Below are 19,259 nucleotides of genomic sequence, written 5' to 3'. Positions count from 1 at the left end.
CGCTGACCATCGTCAGGCCGGTCGAGGGAACCCATCTAGGTACCTCACCGTCCTGAATCGGAACTGATTCAACTTTACTCGGAATCCTTACTGGGATCCTCCGATGCCCCCGCCTCCTCTACTGGCCGTGGCTTAAAGGATCTGTCCACCTCGTCCGGCCAATGCGGACGCGAATAAACCGAGAACCGCAAGATCTCCGGCCGCCGGTAATGGCCCGCCGCATCGATCCAGACCTTGACGGCGCCGAGCTGCGCGAAGTCGACCTCGGCCTGGACCAGCTTCTCCTCGGCCCCCGTGTGCGGGCCCGCGAGGTACGAGCAGAACGGGTGCAGGACGGCCGACCACCCGCCCCCGGGTTTCACCAAGTCCTGCTTGCCCAGGTGCTCCTCCATCCACTCGAGACAGGTCTCGTCGACGTAGTTGGACGCCGTCACGACGAACACCTGCGCCGTCAGCGCGTGCGCCTTCATCAGGGCCTCGATCTGCGCGTCGGCCACGGCCTCGAACCCGGCCATCGTCGACAGGGCGGGCCAGGCCCCGGCGTGGATGTGCTCGTTCTGCTGGATCAGGGCCTGGCGCGCGCCGTTCATCGTGTGCTCCCAGCAAGCGAGGCCGCCGAGGTTGTACGAGCTGCTGCCGCCGCCTTCGCCCTGGCCCACCACCGATAGCGGCCAGGTCCGCAGCGTGCTGCCGTCCCCTTGCGCCCAGACCATGCGCTCGACGTACGTCGGCTGCAGCTTGCGGTGCACCCCCACGATCGCGCCGTCGCGGCCGTCGACGGTGACCTGCGAGTTGAACAGGGTGTAGCCGCCTGCCATGCGCTCTGATATCCCCAGGTTGATGGATACGCCCGCGCGCCGGCAGGCGGCTTGGATGGCGCCCATGTCCTCGTTGTCGCGCTCGACGACCACGCTCTCTTGGGCGTATTTGGCTAGGGCGTCTACTTGGGCGAGCGGGGGGTAGCACTCGGCCCAGTACTAGACACAGGTTTGTCAATCGGGCTTGTGAGCTTTAAGAGACCCATCTCTGGACAGCTTTCTCGCACTCCGTGGCATGGGAAGTCATGTACTGACTGGATACCCGGGTATGAACGTCTCGGGGAACACGAGAAGCTTTATGTCGTCACGTCCAGCTTGCTCGATGAGTCCAACCACTTTCTTGATCGTGGCGGCTTTGTTCATGAAGATAGGGGCGGCGTGGGCTGCTGCCACCTTGAACTTAGGAGTGGCTGGCAACATTGCGATCAATAAAGCTCAATATATCCCAGAACCATAGTCTTCGTTCGACAGCATGTAAAAGTTGGACACGAGAGCGAAGATGCTTCAACTGGTGATAAGAGGCGAAGACTACTCTAGAGTCCTGGTGCAGGAAGCCAAGACAGCGTCGATCAATCTGGAGCGCTGTGCGGGGTATCGCTCAGGCAGGTAGCCTAACTGGAGTTTACTGCAGTCCTTGTATGTCGAACCAATCAAGACCGAAACTCACTCCAACGACCCAACTCCCTTCGCTGCGTCGCCGGTAGCTACAGCAAGACGATGGGCGAACTGCGCGGACGGCGCCCCCACTAAAAGAGGAATAGGGGTAATCTGACCCCCCCCCCCCCCAAAAGGGGGTGATGGGAATCTTCTACACGACAGAACAAACTAAAGTACAGAGTTGTATTATGAAATATCTGAAAATCAATAAGGCATGGTACACCCTCCCCTCCCCAATTCTCAATTCTCATTGCCCGAGTAAGAACCACCGCCGGCCCCTTCTCCGAAACGAACCCATCAACACCATCCTCGTTAAGGAGTCACGTCGTAAATGTTCTCTCCGTTCAACATGGGGTCGAATTGGGGCGGCGGAGTCCTCTGAGGCTGCTGGTTAACAGGAGCCACGTACGCCGGGCTCTGAGCGCCGGCGTTCGCCCAAGCTTGGCCCCAGGTGTTGAAGGGCGGCGGCTGCGGCTGCACCTGCGGCTGCACCTGCGGCTGGGGCGGGTTGAAGTACCACCCCGGGTTCGGTACCTGGAACAGCGGCTGCTGCGGGTAAAACTGCTGCTGTTGCTGCTGCTGCTGTTGGAGCTGTTGTTGTTGTTGCTGCTGCTGGAAAGGGTTCTGCTGGGGCTGTATCGGGGGCGGCGGCGACAGCTGGAACGGCGGCGGCGACAACGACAGGCGGGGGTCGATGAGGGCCGGGTTCACCGGCGACGGCAGCGGCTGCATTGGGTACGGCATGCCCGCGTTCATGGCGGCGTAGAGCTGCTGGCCCTGGCCCGGCGACCCGTTGCCGTTGCCCATGTAGATCGGCGAGAACTGGCCCGGCGGCGGCGCGCGGCCCGGGCTGACGGGCAGCTGGCCCGGCACGGCGCCGCCGTTGCCCGCGAACCCGTTGGGCGGCCACTGCGGCGCCTGCTGCATGCCGTTCATGAATTGGCTGAACGGCGAATGCTGCTGTTGCTGCTGCTGCGGCTGCTGCTGGTACGGCGGGGTTTGGGGGCCGGGGCTGTTGCCCTGGCCGACGGGCGCGAAGGGGCTGGGCGGCGGCGGGTACTGAAACTGCTGCTGCGGCGGCGGCGGCGGCGACTGCGACCGCGACTGCTCCCGCTGCTGCCGCTCGAGCCAGGCCAGCCGCTCGGCGACCTCGTGGTCCCGGTGCAGGCGGCGGACCTCGTCGATGAAGCGCTGCTGCTCCTGCTGCCACGCGCGCTCCTCGGCGTTCTGCGGCGACCGGGGGTTGCCCCAGTTGTAGCCCGGGTGCAGCTCGGCGCCGTAGGGCATCGCGCCCGGCTGGCCGAACATGGCGGGCGGCTGCTGGAACTGCTGGGGCGGGGAGTTGATTTGGTAGGGAGGGGACTGGTTGCCGGGCTGCTGCTGGGGTTGTTGCTGACCACCCGTCCCGGCGACGTATATGATGCGCCCCGGGGGCCGTGGGTTCGGAGGGTACTGCTGCCCCGGCGGGTTGTTTTGCTGTTGCCATTGCTGGTTCACGGCCTGGTAGGCGGCAGCATCTGTGAATACAGCTCTGCCATTGGTCCGGATGACTGAAGGCAGATGCGCGATCAGTATTCAAATACGATTGCGAGGCCCCTGTTTACAATAAAGACCCGGCAAAGAGGAAACGAAAAAGAAAGGTGGGGGAAGGGGGTAGAGGGAAAGGAGACACTCAATGTCACTTACGCGGGATGCGACCAGGAGCCGGATTATTATTGCTGATCTTGGCTGGGCGTTAGCATGATGCCATTTGATTTTTCAACCATAGTTTATACCAAATACAAATATATGTACGTGTATCAACAAACGGCTGGGATCAGGTGTCCTAGAAAAAGAGAAAAGGACTCACCCCGTCCACGCTCAATCCTCGTATCTCGGCTATCCTCCTCTGGAGGCTGATGCCATTTGGCCACGGCCTTGCTTGACCACTCTGAATCTGCTGGTCGCGCATCACCAGTTCCTCTCTCAACATAGCGCGAAGGCCACGGGTCCAGCGCTGCCTTCAGGTTCATGGAATCAGCAACATGCCAGTTCTTAAAGGACGAAGGAGGGGAAGAGTATATATATAATGAAAGAGAGGGAGAGAGGGAAAGAGGGAGGATGGGGGGTTGACTAACGTGACGGCCACCCGCGAGGTGCTGTGACCGCGAAGAGCAAATTCGGCCATGACGAAGTCCCACGATCTTGGCGCCATGCTCAATTCACCGTCGTCGTCGATGGACAGCTCGCCTCGTAGGAGGATACATATGATGAGAGTGTTGACCTGGTTGGGCGTCCATGCGATCCTGGCTAGCCTTTGCACGCCTGGAACATCCCACCCATCGAAAGCAGGTGAACCGCTCATCTTGGATGTATGGTCAGGGGGAAAGATTTAGTATTTTGTGATTTTTGTTCTTAACTTGGGTCGATTGGTAAACAAAGTTAAGAAGCTATAGAGTAATGATCGTACTCTATATTAGATAGCGATACTGAATTTCACAAGGATCTTGGAAAGATAGACACAAAGTGGAAAAGCTAATGGTGTATTAGGGGACAGCATGGCTGGATTTGTGGAATTATACCCTCATGCTCAATGGACTCGGCCAGCATCCGTTTCCGGGTACACCTGCCAGCTGGCTTTCCTTTCCGTATACAATGGAAATAAATATCGTCTTTGAGCCTATCAAAGCAATCGTCAATGGGGATATAAGTTGAAAGGGGCAGGTGACAATGAAATCCCCTCACAGCGCAAGAACTGACAACAATGAAAAGCCTCGCCGAACAGTTTGGGCTAGGACGTCTCTCGAACTACTGGGTGACTTGCCCGAGGGGGCCATGTTGGCCTACCGGCATAGTCTCGAAAAATATATATCAAAGTACTTGTTCGTATTGGAAGAGGTAAATAGATGACATGGCCCAAAGTGACTAAACCCAGAACGTCGCTGTCTAGTTTTTGTAACATAATAACATATAGTCCAAACAGAGTAATAAATGCAAGAACATATATATCTTGATTGGGATCGACAAGTATTGCTTCTAGAAAACGAAAATGCCTCTCTTCCCCTGGGATTAAACAAAATTCATTCACAGCAAAAGCCGTGACAGCACAGCCCCACAATCTCAAACGGCAAGGTACTAGGAAACCCAGCCGCATGCATCTGCAGGCCGCGGATCCAAAGCAGAACATCCATCTGCAGATCCTCGCCGAACCGTACGGGATCCCGGGCATGCTGGTACTGGAAACTCAGCTTCCCCGGGTCCATGAGCTTGCCGACCCTCACCGCCACGTCATTATCCAGAGAGCACCCGTTACTACTACTACTACTACTACTGTTGATATCCTCCAGCACCTGTAAGATACAGTAGGAACCCCGGGCATGGAAGCGAGAATTCAAAAAGAGGGGAGACGCGGCCGGGAACTGCCACTCGATAACCTTCTGCGCCACCGGATTTGGTTCCTCCGTGTTGTCCTGGCGGTCATCCTGTGAATCTTCTCGGCTGAACCATGGAAAGCACGCGGTCCCGCCTCCCGCGACGATCTCGGACACTGACTTCGCCGTACTCAAGTGCTTGACCTCCCTCGACGGCGTCTCCCGCAGTCGGAATCGCAACCGCCTCCCGCCCGACGGATTCGTAGCCACCAGCTCCAGCCTCTCCAGCGGCTGCTCCACATCCAGGACCGCAAGCGCAAGGACCTCGAGCTGCGACGCGACCGCGGGCGCGTACTCGACGACGACGCGGCGGACGGCGAGCGAAGCGGCGAGGAACAGCGGGTTGGCGGGGGACCGCACCGACAGGCCCCAACGGGATGTCCCCGCCCAGCGCAGCGTGTCGTTGTCGCGGCAGAAGCGCGTCAGGCGCGCCGCCGAGTAGTCCTCGGCCGGGGTCGAGTCGCGCTCCCAGACGGCGTCGCCGCCGAGGCTGCGCTTGAGGAGGGGCTGGTCCAGGGGGATGGGGCGGTAGTGCCGCGCGAGCTCTTGGTAGGCTTCGTAGCACGTCAGAAGCACGGAGGGCAGAGACGACGATGATGATGACGCCGCGGACTGTTCGGTATCACTGTCCTGGTCGGCGTCGTCGTCGTGGTCCAAGACGTAGTGCAGCCACCAGTCTCCGGGTGGTGCCCAGTTCCGTACGTCGATGTTGGGTTTAAGCCGGAGATTGACAACGCGGCACGGGAGCGTGTAGCGCCATATCTTATATCGGATCTCCAGGGGAAGGAGGCCGAACTGGTGGAATTCTGCGGGCATAATACGATGATAGCTGGGCCAGGAAATCAAATTCAACAAGTCAAGTTTAACCCAAAAGGTGCGAGGTATCCACAATGAGCAGCGCAGTGCCCGAATCTCCAATGCGCTCGATGTCGTAAACTCACCATCACGTATTCGCACGAAGATGAAGTCATTATAGTGAAGCAAATGGCCATCAAGGTTGGTTGATCCGCTGCTAGATCATGACCCTGATTGGCCTTTTGCTAGTATACTCCATCAACGTGGCCATCAAGGTAGTTGGGTTTATAGAAGAAAGCCCCCAATAGACCGGTCAACCACTGAATTGACTTCATCGGTGGCATCAAACCAAAGTCGAAAGGGGGAATCGAAAGCAGTCAATGGTATGGTAGGCCTGCAAACGTGTCACGTGCAGTCTTCGGAGTTAAGAAGCCCAGAAATTCGACACCCATTGGAGCTCGCGTGCCATATTGCCATATCTGGGTTGGTTGACTGGAGCCGACCCCCATGGTCCAAGGCGTGCGCCATTGCCATTCGAACGAATTGACCGAGACTGGTTGGTCGTCGGCAGCTTACCAGTTCGAGCGATGTCTGGTGTACCGTAGCCGTCACGCTGAGCCCGTATCCATACACCTCCAAGCCGCATGCAGGGGGACCCTCGCCGTTGACAGCGAAGCCAGCTGTCCAGCGACATGGGGCTTAGCCAGGGGCATAAGCTGCTTGCTCTGCTTGCTGCGACTCGGCGCCGGGCAGTTGTAGCCTTGCAAGGTGACATGGGCATCATGCCGTCATACCGTCTTGGCCAACAATGCGAACATGTTGCTGGGCGTTCGGACATGGAGCGCCTGGCGAAGAGAAAAAGAAACATTCAGGTCTGTCTGCGCGCAAACCAAGCCCGAAAGACTCGAGATGGACGCAGAGAGTTGCGAAGGGTTGGGAGGCAGTTATATTGCCGTCGTCTGCCTCTCCATCTCAGATCCAAAGGGCCGAATCAGCACGCCATTAATCATCCATCGTCAATCATTGCTGCATGCTGCGCGTGCTGGACGTGCGGATGCGGATGTGGATGCTGCTTGTCGTTTTTTTCCAGTTTTCTTCTGTCCGGAATTGAAACTTGGTTTCATCTTTCCCTCGTTCGCTCTTGCCAAGTCAGACCACTTGATGCTAGATTGCCGAGGAAGGAAAGAACGAAAGGGCGAAGGAGCGAACTCGGGCCAAAGGCAGGACCAAACGTGCCAACGGGTTATCCAAATAAGCCGTAACGAGCTCAACTATTGATTATCTCTCGATTTCTCGATTTGATGAATCTGGTGTTGCTGGTCAAAACACAAGCTGGGTCTCGACTTTGCTGTCCTTTGTCACGTCCACAGGCGACAGGGCCTAAACCAGCCCGCCAGCGAGCCGCCCAATCGCGTTGGTTCCACCTTTTCCCACCTCTGCCGCCGGCTAAGCCCCTCCCTGCCCCTGGCGCATTAGCCCCTTTGCGAATTTGCCATTTGCCCATTTGCACCCCCCCCGGTCCAGTACCCTGAGACCTTGCATGCCCGGCCCCTGGTGTTTGAGGTTCGAGGAAAAAGGCACGCCGGCAACCCAAACCTTAGCAACCTTACTTTGGCGGGAAGGAAGGGTAGGGCGTTTGCTCGGCAAGACGGCAGTGGCCTGACTCTTCTTTCGTCCGATCCCTCGGATGCTTGGCGCCCATCGATCAATGACATGGTAGACGGGGGCCTTGGCAAATTGCTTGTCAAGCGGACGCGTGGCCAGGGGGCTCCGAGCTCAGATCCAGCTCGAGATGAGGGTGGGATACGATACGGAGAGAAAGCGGAACGAAACAATTGGCAGTTGTGTGTTTTCCGTTGTGCTGCGTGTATGTGCATAGAGTCTAGAAGCGTCTTCGTCGTAGTACTGACTGTGGTGCATGCAAAAATTACTGGTAGTATGCGAGGAGGGGGTGGGAATTCCAGCGGTCCCGAACGGTTCGTGTTTGGTTTAATTAGGAACACTTGGAAATGGGATTCGCATTGGCGAAACGGGGCACCGGAAATGGTCGTTAAGGATTACCCGACAGACAGATCGACAGCGCGACAAGTGAGATGATCAACACTGCCAATTGCTGAACAGCCTCACAGTTCGTTCGGCTCCAGTCGAAGTAGAAGCAGAAGCAGGAGCAGGAGCAGAGCCTCAACCCAACGAACGGGCTAGGCTAGGCTAGGCATGCTGATCGATTCGATTCGACCTGGCGAAAAAAGATGGACTCATCAGCTAAACATTGTTCGAACATGATCGAAAAAACACAGGGTCCTCGGGCTCCGTGGACTTGGAGATTCCTAGTCTCGTCCCAGCAGGAGCCAACGAGCCCCAGACAATGGCAGACGATGGCGGACACATGGCGCCCGCTTCTTTGATTTAGAGATTCAGCCAAATGTTCTTTTTCTTTCATAACTGGGGCCCATGGGGACGGTTCTCTTGTTCTGGGCGTTTGAAGCATGTCTGGAGGGCACTGGTCTGCGCCTCGTCGAAAAGGCCGGTTGGGCGCATCATAACCGTCGTCCCAAGGCGCGTGTTTGCCTAGTTGGGCAACCCGGCCAGTGGCTGCAAGGAGGGCAAGGAGGCGGAATCTGAAAGAAGGCAGGATCTGATGATGTCTCCATCACGATGAAATTCGGATGAGGACGTTCCCTGGTGGCGTGGGAAGTAAGACGTCGTTGACCCCCACTCACCTCTCGGGCGTTTGCTGCCCTGCTCTGCCTGTGATGCCGACCAGCGACAGAAGACCTGCAACAACAACGGCCATTTTCGAAACAAACTACTTCGCTTTGGGCGGGCCCCCCAACCAGCCCAGGGCGGCTTCTCGCGCAATAAGCTTAAGTCTGGCTGGCCTGCTTGGCGCCTTGGCGGGTTGCCGTTAGAATGGAAAACCGGGCCCGGACTGTCATGGCGGCGGGTCCGGCCCCGCTGCGAAAACCGGGCTGCCTGTTACACCTTTGGTGGACTGCCACCAACTGCACTCGTTCTCCCTCCGTACTGCCCTCAGGGCCCCTAGAGTCGCATAGATCTGCATTCCACGGAGGTGAAGGCGAGGCAGCGCCGCCAGAGCTTGCAGACGCACATTGCACGCTGTGTTACAGGACCTGCCGCAATAGCACCGACCACTTTTATGTGCTCTTTGGAATTCTTCCTCCTGTCGCTCCGGCTACCTGCCACCTGCTACATCCCACCTGTTTGTACCACCATCCCAGGCACCAGGCACATCAGGCACATCAGACAGGCACCTCGGGCAAGGAAAGGAGCCCGGGGTCCAGGGAGTCACAGAGCCAGGGCGTTTGCATGCCGCAGTCAGAGACAGTCCTGCCCTGCCTGCCTGCCTGCCTGCTAGCACAAACATCGCCGAGTCTATCCCGAAGGTAACCTCGCCCGTACCAAGATGGCACCCCCGGTGTCCATCTTGGGTCACTGGTGCGAAACGGCCAAGTCGAGGCGACCCGTATGGGATGCACCCTAGCTGATGAGCCGTGGCTAACTTGGCTGACCTGTGCCGCCATCCCTGGCCATCGTCACCGGGGTTTCATGTCACGCCACTGATAGATAAATACAGAATCGTCAGACCAGTTTTTTTTTCTGATGTTTCCCTCCCCTCTTGCCTATCACTTCACTTCTGCATCCCATCTTTCCAGTTTCCCCTTAGCTGACTTTCGCTTCGCTTCGCCCTTCCTTCAGCTGGCCTGTATAGCATACTTACGAGTATCCTTTTCAATCGTTTTCTCTATTCCAGACACTTTGAACTAATATTACATACACACACCGGCCTTGTTGTTCTCATTCCCTCTTTCTGCCGCAAAACAAAATCCAGATCATCAAGATGCGTTCCACAACCGCAGTCCTCTCCGCCTTCTTGGCCGTGGCCCATGGCCAGAACATCATCAGCGCCAAGGGAAATCTGGGTACCAGCAAGGGTCTCCAAGGTAAGCCAACGATCTCACTGCTTGGCAGTGTCCAGCCTTACCATATACGATATACCATATGCAGGAAACAAACAAAGACTAACCACATCATCCTACAGTGGACCCCAATGACCCTTTTGATATGAACATCATCAAGACCTCGGAGATTTCTGCCAACGTGGTCAACCAGTGCGGCCGGACCGTGGTGGGCAACATGGACGTCGGCGCCAACACCGAGGTCGCCCTGACCAAGGGCGAGGTCACCAAGGTCACCAAGGGAAGCAAGGTCCAGGTCCAGATCAGCCAGGACAACGCCCAGATGAGCGGCGGCCCCTACACCTGCGACCTGGACGACCAGTCCAACGCCAAGGGTGCCACCGGCCAGATCAAGCTCCAGCAGACCAACGGCAATGGTGGTGGCAACGGCGGCAACGGCGGTGGTAACGGAGGCAACGGTGGCGGCAACAAGTTCGGCGGCGGTGGTGGTGGCAACCCCTTCGGCGGCCAAGGTGGCGGCGGTGGCAACCCCTTCGGTGGCCAGGGCGGTGGCGGCGGTAACCCCTTCGGCGGCCAGGGCAACAAGTTCGGTGGCGGCGGCGGCGGTGGCCGCTTCCGCATGCGCCAGCTCGAGGTCCGCCACGAGACGCACTCGCGCATCGGCGCGCGCGCCAACACCATGACCCTGACGGTCACCATGCCCAAGGACCTGGAGTGCAAGGGCGCCTCGGCCGGCAACGTGTGCACGGTGCGCTGCATCAACAAGCAGGAGGTCGGCGGCTGCTTCGCGGTCCAGCAGACGGACGTCAAGGCCCTGCCCGGCAGCAACGCGCCCGGCAACATCGAGACGGCGCAGACCAAGGACGGCATCGAGACGCAGGTCCTGCAGAACAAGCAGGACTTCGCCGCCGCCGCCGGCGCCATCGCCGAGGCCCAGGGCTCCAACAACGACGACCAGCAGGACCAGAACCAGGGTGCCGCCGTCGCCAAGGCCGTGCTCGCCCAGCAGCAGAAGACCGGCATCGTCAAGAGCAACGCCGGCAACCAGGCCAACAACGGCAACAACAACGGTGGAAACAACAACAACAACAACAACGGCGGCGGTAACAACGGCGGCAACGGCGGTGGCAACAACTTCGGTGGCAACGGCGGTGGCAACGGCGGCAACAAGTTCGGTGGCGGTGGTGGTGCCGGAGGCTTCGGAGGCTTCGGAGGCTTCGGTGGTGGCCGCGGCCGCAACTGATTTCCCATTTCACAAGTTCACGCTTTCAAGATGGTTAATTAGTCCATATCACATAAAATAGCCGCGCCGGGCCCTACACTGCACTGCGCCGATGCTGCGCCGTCGGCTGTGTACGGAACACACACCCCGTGCCTGTATCCTTAATTCTCATGTCTGTTTAGAGTTGATGTTACATTTTTTTTCTTTTTTCTTTCTCTCAGTTCAGCTGCCTCGTAGATTTCGCGCCTGCTAAACCATAATCACCGTGTCCGTAAAAATGACAAACAAAAGTTCCTCCTTAAACCTCGTGGTGTCTTGTCTTCGTGCTGTCTGTTTCGAGTGCTAGTGTTTTAGGAGCTCCTAGTAACTACTGAACTTGTTTAATTAGCTTGGGATGTTGTCGATGTCTATCTTTTTGGACGGGCTGTTTCATGTTCGTGGCATTATGTGGCATACCCGAAAGTTGAGACGACACTGAAAAACCGGGTGTTTCTTTTCTTGGCACTAAAGATCGCCGAGATCACCGACGATGCATGAACGTGTGCTGTAATATCAAAGGTGGAAAGGCTTCTCGATTTCTATTCTGGGTATATTATACGCATACACTGCTGTGAGCAAGGGTTAGAAGTTTGGGATGCCAGTCCACGAGCCCGATGATCAGTATCGAAAGAAAAGGAAGAAAAAGGGGACTTGGAAGATTTCGTGCCTTACAACTATTGTAACCTGTCTTCCTGCGTAGACGAATTGATCATTTTATGATCTGCCACGGAGTGTCGTGGCATTTATGACGTCCTGAGTGTCTGCGTCATCTTGCCTCGTTTCTTTCGTAGGATCATGGGTTACTTGGATCCAGGTGTTGTTGAGACTGATGCCTCCTTCAAAATCATTAGTGACTTACCGCGTGCCGAGGGAGGTCCTTCCGTTATCCCAAGAGCTCGCACCCACTCACACGTGGGTAGCCTCGATCTTCAACGACTAGCGGAGGTAACCGCCGCGTATTCCAAGCTCGAGATCCTCGAGACGCGATGACTATATCGGCGCCCTGAGCTTCATCATTCCGGGCGACAGACAGACAGGGGTCAGAGATTCCCGGACCAGGCGCATCATCATCATCATCATCATCATCATCGCGAGCTGGCCCAGATCCGGCTCGACAAGCGGCTTGAGCAGTGCCGATAACGACAAGAAGAGAGGTGAAGACCGCCTCTAACACGGGAATCACTAAACGATACGGTTAATCCTGCTGATCGCCGTCCAATCCGAGATAACGGCTACTGCTTTCTCTCTCTCTCTCTCTTTCGTTCGAGCCCTTGCAGAACCCGGACGCAGTGCAACGAGATCACCGGGTGAGTGCATTTCGATTTCACGAATGAGAGACATTGACTGCACCATGTTACACACTCCCCGTGCTGAGCGAGACGTTGTGCCTCTCTACCCTTCCGTGCTGGCCAGCTTCCCTTGCGTGACGTAAAGACGCTGCGGGTGGCTTATCCGACTCGCAGAGAAAACAAAGACAGAGCAAGAATCGAAGCGGCGACGAAGATTCCGCAGGGACTCCCATATATGTAAGTCGTAGGGAAGCTGTAGTGCCGAGCGCCCATGTTGGGTGGAGACAGGGTTGAAGCTGGACTGTATGTAGGGTGAGAGTTATGGTGTGCGACTAATTGAGCGAGACAGATGTCGAGAGCATCACATATGCCTCTAGGAGGCCACGAAAAGTAGCGAGCAATGACTGTTGAGTACGCAGTAAGGTCGTATTGACTCATCAAGCTATTTCAGACGATGCAAGCATCGTCCCCTAATGGCTATAAACTTCCGAAATGATAACTCCTGGTATACATAAAAACGTCGAGAGAAAATTTTACATTCTGGTGCCCAGATTCACATGGATGGCCTTCTCGCTGGTGTACGCCGCCAGACCAGCCTCGCCGAGCTCGCGGCCGATGCCGCTCTGCTTCACACCGCCGAAGGGGATGCGCGGGTCCGAGTCCTGCGAAGAGTTGATCCAGCACATGCCGCTCTCGATCCGGTCGGCCACTCGGTGGGCGCGCGCAATGTCCTGGGTGAAAATGGCCGAGGCCAGACCGTAGGTGCTATCGTTGGCCATCTCCACGGCCTCCTCTTCCGTCTTGAAGGAGGAGATGGCGACGAATGGGCCGAAGATCTCCTCGCGGTAGATCGTCATGTGGCTCTTCACGTTGGTGAAGACGGTGGGCTCAATGAAGTAGCCCTTGCCTTGACCGACACCCTTGAAGGGCACGCCTCCAGCGGCACATATGGCACCTTCGGACTTGGCCACTTCGACATACCCGAGGATCTTGTCGTACTGTTCCTTTGTGACCTGAGGACCCTGGAATGTGCCCTCTTCGAACGGATCGCCGACCTTGTTCAGGGTCTTGATGGCTTCCTTGAACAGCTCGACAAACTTATCGTAGACCGACTCATGTACCAGAACACGCGATGTGGATGTGCAGATCTGGCCGCTGTTGCCGAAGATACCGAATTGAGACCACTTCGCCGCTTGTTCCAGGTCGGCATCCGAGAAGACGAGCAAGGGAGACTTGCCACCAGTCTCGAGGGTAATGTTCTTCATGTTGACGCTGGCCGTCTTCATGATGAGCTTTCCTGTTGCAGTTGAGCCAGTGAAGGCAACCTTGTCGATGTCGAGGTGAGCGGCAATGGCGTGGCCGGCCTCCTTTCCATGACCATTAAGAATGTTGATAACTCCAGGGGGAAACCAGCCTTGGGGATCAAGCTGGCAAAGTACAGAATGGAGAGGGGGGTCTGTTCAGCCGGCTTCATGACCACCGTATTGCCACCGGCCAGGGCAGGACCCAGCTTCCAGGCAGCCATGGCGAGGGGGAAGTTCCAGGGAATGATCTGGCCGCAGACACCAATTGGGTGCCGAACGGTGTAGGCAAACTTCTTGGGGGTTGTGGGGATGGTGTGGCCATGGATCTTGTCGGCCCAGCCAGCGTAGTACCGGAGTGTGGTAATAACCTCGCCAATATCGAACAGGGAATCGGTGTACGGCTTTCCGTTGTCCCACGTCTCAATGGTAGCCAAGGTTTCCTTCTCGGCTTCCACTAGGTCTGCGAGTTTGTGCATCATAGCACCCTTATCGGAGCCAGATAGGTCGCGCCATGATTCATGGTTCAGAGCGGCCCGAGCTGCTTTGACGGCCGTGTCGACATCGCCAGCAGAAGCGGCTTCGACTTCACAGATGACCTCCTCGTTGCTGATGGGATATTAGTGTCACTACTTGTGGGCGGCAAGTGGTTTTGAGGGGGCAGCGATAGAGGAAAGTCTTACGTAGGGTTGATGCTGGTGATCTTTTGGCCTGAGGTGGCCGGGACAAAGTGGTTGTTGATGAAGAGTCCAGTGGGCAGGTTGACCTTTCTGCCGTTGGGGGCAACGAGATCAGTCCTGAGGTCGGCCATTTCGTTCAGAGAGGTTGTCGTCGAGAAGGGATGGGTCCCTATGCGATGTGTGTTTCGCTGTAGGATGGAGTTGGAGGAGCGGATCGAATGAGATGAGAGGGAGAGGGCCTTGGAGTAGGAACGAATTGCGAAGGGGGGTTGAGGGCGAGGCATATGTACTCCGCGCCGGTCTGAGGAACAGACGCGGGGTCCGCAGGCCCGGGGTGCGACTTGAGAGTCTCATCTGAGGTTCGTTGATAAGTGATAAGGTAAGGTGGTGTGTGGTTGGTGGCGGCAACTGGCGGCACGCGTACTGGCACAGGCACTGGCACAGGCACTGACTGGCACTGACTGGCACTGAGTGGTGGTGGTGGTTCCTGGTGGTGGAAGGACGGACGGAACTGATGGACGAATTGCCGTGGCACTGGAGACTGACCCTCCCGCTCTACTTCTTTTCTTTCTCGCGGCGGATTCCCTACCCAAATATACAAGATATGGGTAACCTTGATATCGGTTTTTTTTTTTGGACCAGCGACGCCAGTAGCTTCTCACGTTGGTCAGGCCAGGTCCGGGGTCAATCAATTGGCCGTTCGAACGGGATGCGAACCGAGTCGTCGATCCGGGCCAAATGATGTAACCTGGACCAGCCGATGACGGGCGCCAGAGACTGCGTCTGTGGTGGGGTAACATCGCCCATTCCGGCACCCTGGCACGCCCTGGCGCCGGGCCTGGTGCCTTGTTCTACAGATGGTATTGGCCTACGCCGCCCGAGTTTACCAAGGTTCACGGGCTGTTTGGTCGAGGCAGTGGGTTCGGCCCTTTGAGCCTCCTGCAATTCCCCCGGGCAATTGAAGAAGCGAGTATGTAATGCATCCAAACACAGGGAAAACTCGGAAGACGGGCAGCGATTATCGCTGTTGGGCCGGTCGAATCAGCCAAAAGCTCCCCCATCCTTCCCCGCGCAGGAGCCCCGCGTTGCCATTTCGTTGAATGGTTCGCTAAATGTCTGAAGGACGGAAGTGTGGGAACATGTCAGTTGATAACCAGCCCCCAACCCACTCGGTCGCCTGTTGCTGGACAATTATTGACAATTGCAATGAAACATGCTTTCACCAATGCATCATCCAGCATTACCGAGCTCCTGCATCACACTGATGCCCACCTCGGAAAAATGGACCGAGCCCAGTTGATATTCAGTCCATCGTCGGCTTTATCGAACTCATCGGGGATTAGATTTCTGGCCCTCACGCTGCCCCTGTTTCTGCCCTGTTGCCCAGGCACTTGGCACGGTAGGTGCCGAAGATAGTGCTGGACGCAGGGGCCAGCCAAAGTGCCAAACAGCGGCCTAGCGGGCCCAAGCCCCTAAAGTTAACCTCGAAACAAGTCGGGGAAGATAATCTAATATTCATCGGACTTACACTTGCAAGTCGGCGATGTGATATACGATATTCTCAAATCGTTCATCTGAATTCGGATGGTATGTCCGATCCCATTCGTCCACACAGGTTCTTGGTTTCTTGGCTTGAAGAGACTTCACGATGCGCTGCCAGCAACCAGCTCTCGTCGGCGTCCATGCCGATCAATGCCACCCATCCCAAAACGGCGCACTGTTGGCCCAAGTCCGTGTAAGAAGCAGAGTAACCCAACAATAACAACGGGGTCCATCGTACAGCAGCTATGCGGTTCCTGGAGCGACTTCTTTGTTGAGTATGGCCGACCAATCCTGTGTGTCGCGGCCCAGTCAGTCCTTCCTAACTGGTCATGGGGCAGATGATGTTCGCCAACCGCCCTGCAACTGTGTCCGCTCCACCATCCCAACATGGAATATCGCGGCACAGCACATGGAGACCCAACTGACCCTGACTGGCACCGAAACTTACTTTTCTGAGCTTCTCCGCTTCTGAGCGAAGCTCCATTGCCCCGTCCAGTCCAGGGCCGGGACGCGTACGAGGAGAATATGATCGCAACCTCCTGCCCGAGGTCGTCGCACCCGCTGGCCACCATAATGGTCTCCCGGTGGGACCATCTCGTACGTTGGTGGCACCCCCGGGTACTGGCCCGGGGATCTTGGTCCATGTCTCGATGGAATCTGGACATGTGAATGGGAGTGACGCTCTCGGCCACGTACACCTTCCCCGGATGATGTCTGGTGCACGGCGTTCTTGACGAGGTTCTCCTTGTCCCTCTTGACGTCGAGACGTGGTTGCGGCTCGTCTGGACACGTGGGCAATTGCTTCTTGAAGCTATCGTTCTGCTGCTATGCTGTTCTCGTCAGTAAGGAAGATGTCCCCAGACGCACGCTTTGCGCAATGGTAGAGCTCGGTGTACTGCCCACCGCTACAGCGCACCACGTGGCTCAAGACCGAGACCAGAAACTCGTTCTCATCGAGGGAGTCCGCGGTGGAAGTAGCGGCGTCAGCAATGTTTCGTCCGCACCGGCACTCTGTATCGTAGGTTAACTGGCAGGCCGAAAATCCCCGCCCTTTACTACCGTCGAGCAGTCGACGCCGGGAGAACGATGCTCAGTGCTGGGCCACGCTGAAGATCATACCAGCGCTACGAAAGCTGCTCAGGCTCTGGACACGCTCGAGGCTAGCATGAACTATGCCGACGTCGAGACTGACTACCTCCCATATTTCTCGGAGCCCGAGTCCCGAATCAGGTCTCGAACCCGAAACATGTGGTCTTGAAGAATCGTCGGGCGACTGAACCACCTTGGTTTCCTGTAGCGCAACTAACAGCCAAGAGCCTCTGCCTCATCTCGAATCCCGAATGATAAGTATGCCAGAAAAGAAATCCAATGCGAGCGAAGATCCGTGGCATACACAACTGATAATTGTGTAGTTGGAATACGTTAGACCAAGTGATGGTGTACATCAAGGAAGGTTCCTCGCACGCCGGATCGAAGTGGCAGACAAATCTCGTTATTCCTAAACGATGCTAGCTCACCATACGGACCCTCGAACGCATCATATCGCCCATGAAGCCAAGCTACCACCTTTCTCCAGGTGACGAGCGTAGCAGAAGGTCTACTCGCCGACTAACCATGGTCAACTCTACTCTTTAGCAAGGGCTAGTATAGCACAAGTATCGTAGCTTTCCAGATAACAAAGGCGCTTTAAACCCCTAACAATCGCCTTGTTTAGTGAAAGAAGGTATAAGGGAAGACTATAATCTAGGCCATAAGTCATATCTAGCTTAGCAATACATAGTATAACAAAGGATTCTTAGTTTACTACACCTCTCACAAAGTGGCCATTATACCTTTCACGACGACCTCCTTTATAGCCTTAAAAAACCGGGACACAATGCACATAGAGCGTACTTATATCACGGATAGATACCCAATAATTATTGTTTAAACCACGATCGAATACTACCAAAAAGCTCCCAAAAAACCACTTCACTTCACTTTTCCTCCTAATTTAACCAGTGCCTCCCGGACTTCAGTAGGAAATAGCCAGACTTTTTCTACCAACTATCGAACTAACGAACACTACCGTTACCGATCCACACACTCTTTCAATTTAAACCTACGCTTCGTCGCAAGCAGGCTTGCTTCGCCATCTTATTATTTATCACTTTACCACTTCCCTGCACTCTACCGAAAATGTCATCCTTCCAGTTCAAGCCCAACGCCCGCCCTTTCGTCCCTTTCAGGACCCTGTCTGAAATGGCATTGGGCCTTTCTGCCAAACACGCTAGCGAAGGCGCGGTGACCCCAATCGTCACCAGCAGCAGTAACACCAGCATCTACGACGACGAGTGGAGTGGCAACAAGGTCGAGTGCCAAGCCATCTTCCAATACCACACCTGCCAATGCCGCACGCAGACCCCCGTCTGGGTCTGCCCCAAGAACCAGTCCAACTGCTCCCACCCCAACCCCTCGATCCTGGTCTCGGGCCTGCCCCACGCCTGCCGCGCCGACACCAAGGTGGGCGGCCGCGCCTTGATCCTGCAGCAGTCCCGAGGCAAGAAGGGTAAGAAGAACAGCGATAACAAGAACCAGCAGACCGGCCCGCGCACCGAGGCGTGCACCGCCCAGGACCCGGCCAACGTCGGCTGGCGCGGCGACACGGACGCGGCGCTGCACACGCAGGTCGTGACCCTCGAGAACTTCCCGGGCCTGAGCGCCGAGGACTTTGACGAGATCGTGCCCGTCTTCGTGGCGGACGGCAAGACCTGGCGCGCAGAGGTCTGGGAGCGCCACGAGCAGCGGCGGGTCGCGGCCTACGCCTCCTCGGAGGAGTCCTCGGAAGCCGGTCCCAACAGCGACGACTCTACCGACTCCGATTCCGATTCCGAGGACGAGGGCTGCGCGACCGGCACGGCTTCTGCCGGCGACGCAGACCCGATGGAGGAGTTCAACAAGCTCTTGTTCGGTGCGGTTGGCACGAAGGCGCCTGCCGCCGTCAGCGTGGTCCCCGCGTGCGAGAGTGAGGTCGATGATGATGGCGATGCCGAGTATGACTGTGATGATGAGGACGAGGAAGAGGCCGCGGAGCACCGACGGCCTTCGCTGCGCTCGCTTGTGGAGGACTCGGTGGCTGATGACAAGGACAAGAAGAGGGCTAAGGTCTAAAACCTCCAAAGACTTAAGGGAGTACTTTGCTTAGTTACTGGGTAAGTCGTAGGACATTCTTTTACCCAAGACGAATAGAGTGGTGGTTTTTGTTTTATTGTTGTATTTACACGGGCCTGGCGTCTGTCTGGTAGGAACAGGTAGGTGGTCATCTGCACTGTTATTAATAGAACATTGAGAGCTTTGATTTTATAGTTTGTTTATTAGCTATTATTCGTCTTTCGTTTGTCGTGTTTGCTTTGGCGAAAAAACAACTGTTTGTAGTGCCTCGTGCCATTTCTACCGATCGGCGAAGAAAGAAAACCTGCTCAGCTAATCTTTTGCCTCTTTTCTCTGAGAAGCGCGAGCTCGCGCCATCTGGTTTCTCGCGCGTGAAGATTGATAAGTCCGTACAATTTGGCTCGTTCAAAGTAGCCCA

The 19,259-nt window shown here is 56.4% G+C and overlaps 7 protein-coding genes across 7 annotated transcripts; 3 read left to right on the top strand and 4 right to left on the bottom strand.

Annotated features, from left to right (window-relative positions):
* Positions 1-74: 74 nt before the first annotated feature.
* Positions 75-1,238, bottom strand: PG986_006254 (uncharacterized protein; the record flags this gene model as incomplete). The annotated part of the gene is made up of 2 exons (XM_066842476.1): positions 75-977; positions 1,074-1,238. The coding sequence occupies 2 exons, from the start codon at positions 1,236-1,238 to the stop codon at positions 75-77; spliced, it is 1,068 nt and encodes a 355-aa protein (XP_066702338.1).
* Positions 1,239-1,787: 549 nt separating this feature from the next.
* Positions 1,788-3,819, bottom strand: PG986_006253 (uncharacterized protein; the record flags this gene model as incomplete). Its single annotated transcript, XM_066842475.1, has 3 exons — positions 1,788-3,025; positions 3,325-3,471; positions 3,621-3,819. 3 exons carry the CDS (start codon positions 3,817-3,819, stop codon positions 1,788-1,790), a joined length of 1,584 nt encoding a protein of 527 aa, XP_066702337.1.
* Positions 3,820-4,534: 715 nt separating this feature from the next.
* On the bottom strand, positions 4,535-5,701 carry PG986_006252 (uncharacterized protein; the record flags this gene model as incomplete). Its single annotated transcript, XM_066842474.1, has 1 exon — positions 4,535-5,701. The coding sequence occupies one exon, from the start codon at positions 5,699-5,701 to the stop codon at positions 4,535-4,537; it is 1,167 nt and encodes a 388-aa protein (XP_066702336.1).
* A 3,838-nt stretch (positions 5,702-9,539) lies between these two features.
* Positions 9,540-10,861, top strand: PG986_006251 (uncharacterized protein; the record flags this gene model as incomplete). Its single annotated transcript, XM_066842473.1, has 2 exons — positions 9,540-9,642; positions 9,741-10,861. 2 exons carry the CDS (start codon positions 9,540-9,542, stop codon positions 10,859-10,861), a joined length of 1,224 nt encoding a protein of 407 aa, XP_066702335.1.
* Positions 10,862-12,701: 1,840 nt separating this feature from the next.
* PG986_006250 (aldehyde dehydrogenase) lies at positions 12,702-14,280 on the bottom strand (the record flags this gene model as incomplete). The annotated part of the gene is given in 3 exon segments (XM_066842472.1): positions 12,702-13,564; positions 13,579-14,078; positions 14,153-14,280. 3 exon segments carry the CDS (start codon positions 14,278-14,280, stop codon positions 12,702-12,704), a joined length of 1,491 nt encoding a protein of 496 aa, XP_066702334.1.
* A 2,288-nt stretch (positions 14,281-16,568) lies between these two features.
* PG986_006249 (uncharacterized protein) lies at positions 16,569-16,949 on the top strand (the record flags this gene model as incomplete). The annotated part of the gene is made up of 2 exons (XM_066842471.1): positions 16,569-16,709; positions 16,761-16,949. The coding sequence occupies 2 exons, from the start codon at positions 16,569-16,571 to the stop codon at positions 16,947-16,949; spliced, it is 330 nt and encodes a 109-aa protein (XP_066702333.1).
* Positions 16,950-17,869: 920 nt separating this feature from the next.
* PG986_006248 (uncharacterized protein) lies at positions 17,870-18,841 on the top strand (the record flags this gene model as incomplete). Its single annotated transcript, XM_066842470.1, has 1 exon — positions 17,870-18,841. One exon carries the CDS (start codon positions 17,870-17,872, stop codon positions 18,839-18,841), a length of 972 nt encoding a protein of 323 aa, XP_066702332.1.
* Between the last annotated feature and the right edge of the window lie 418 nt (positions 18,842-19,259).

The sequence above is a fragment of the Apiospora aurea genome, assembly GCF_038362705.1.
Source record: "Apiospora aurea strain CBS 24483 chromosome Unknown utg000004l_segment0_segment0, whole genome shotgun sequence".
NCBI classification, from domain to species: Eukaryota; Fungi; Ascomycota; class Sordariomycetes; order Amphisphaeriales; family Apiosporaceae; genus Apiospora; species Apiospora aurea.
This window is presented reverse-complemented; position numbering and strand designations above follow the sequence as displayed.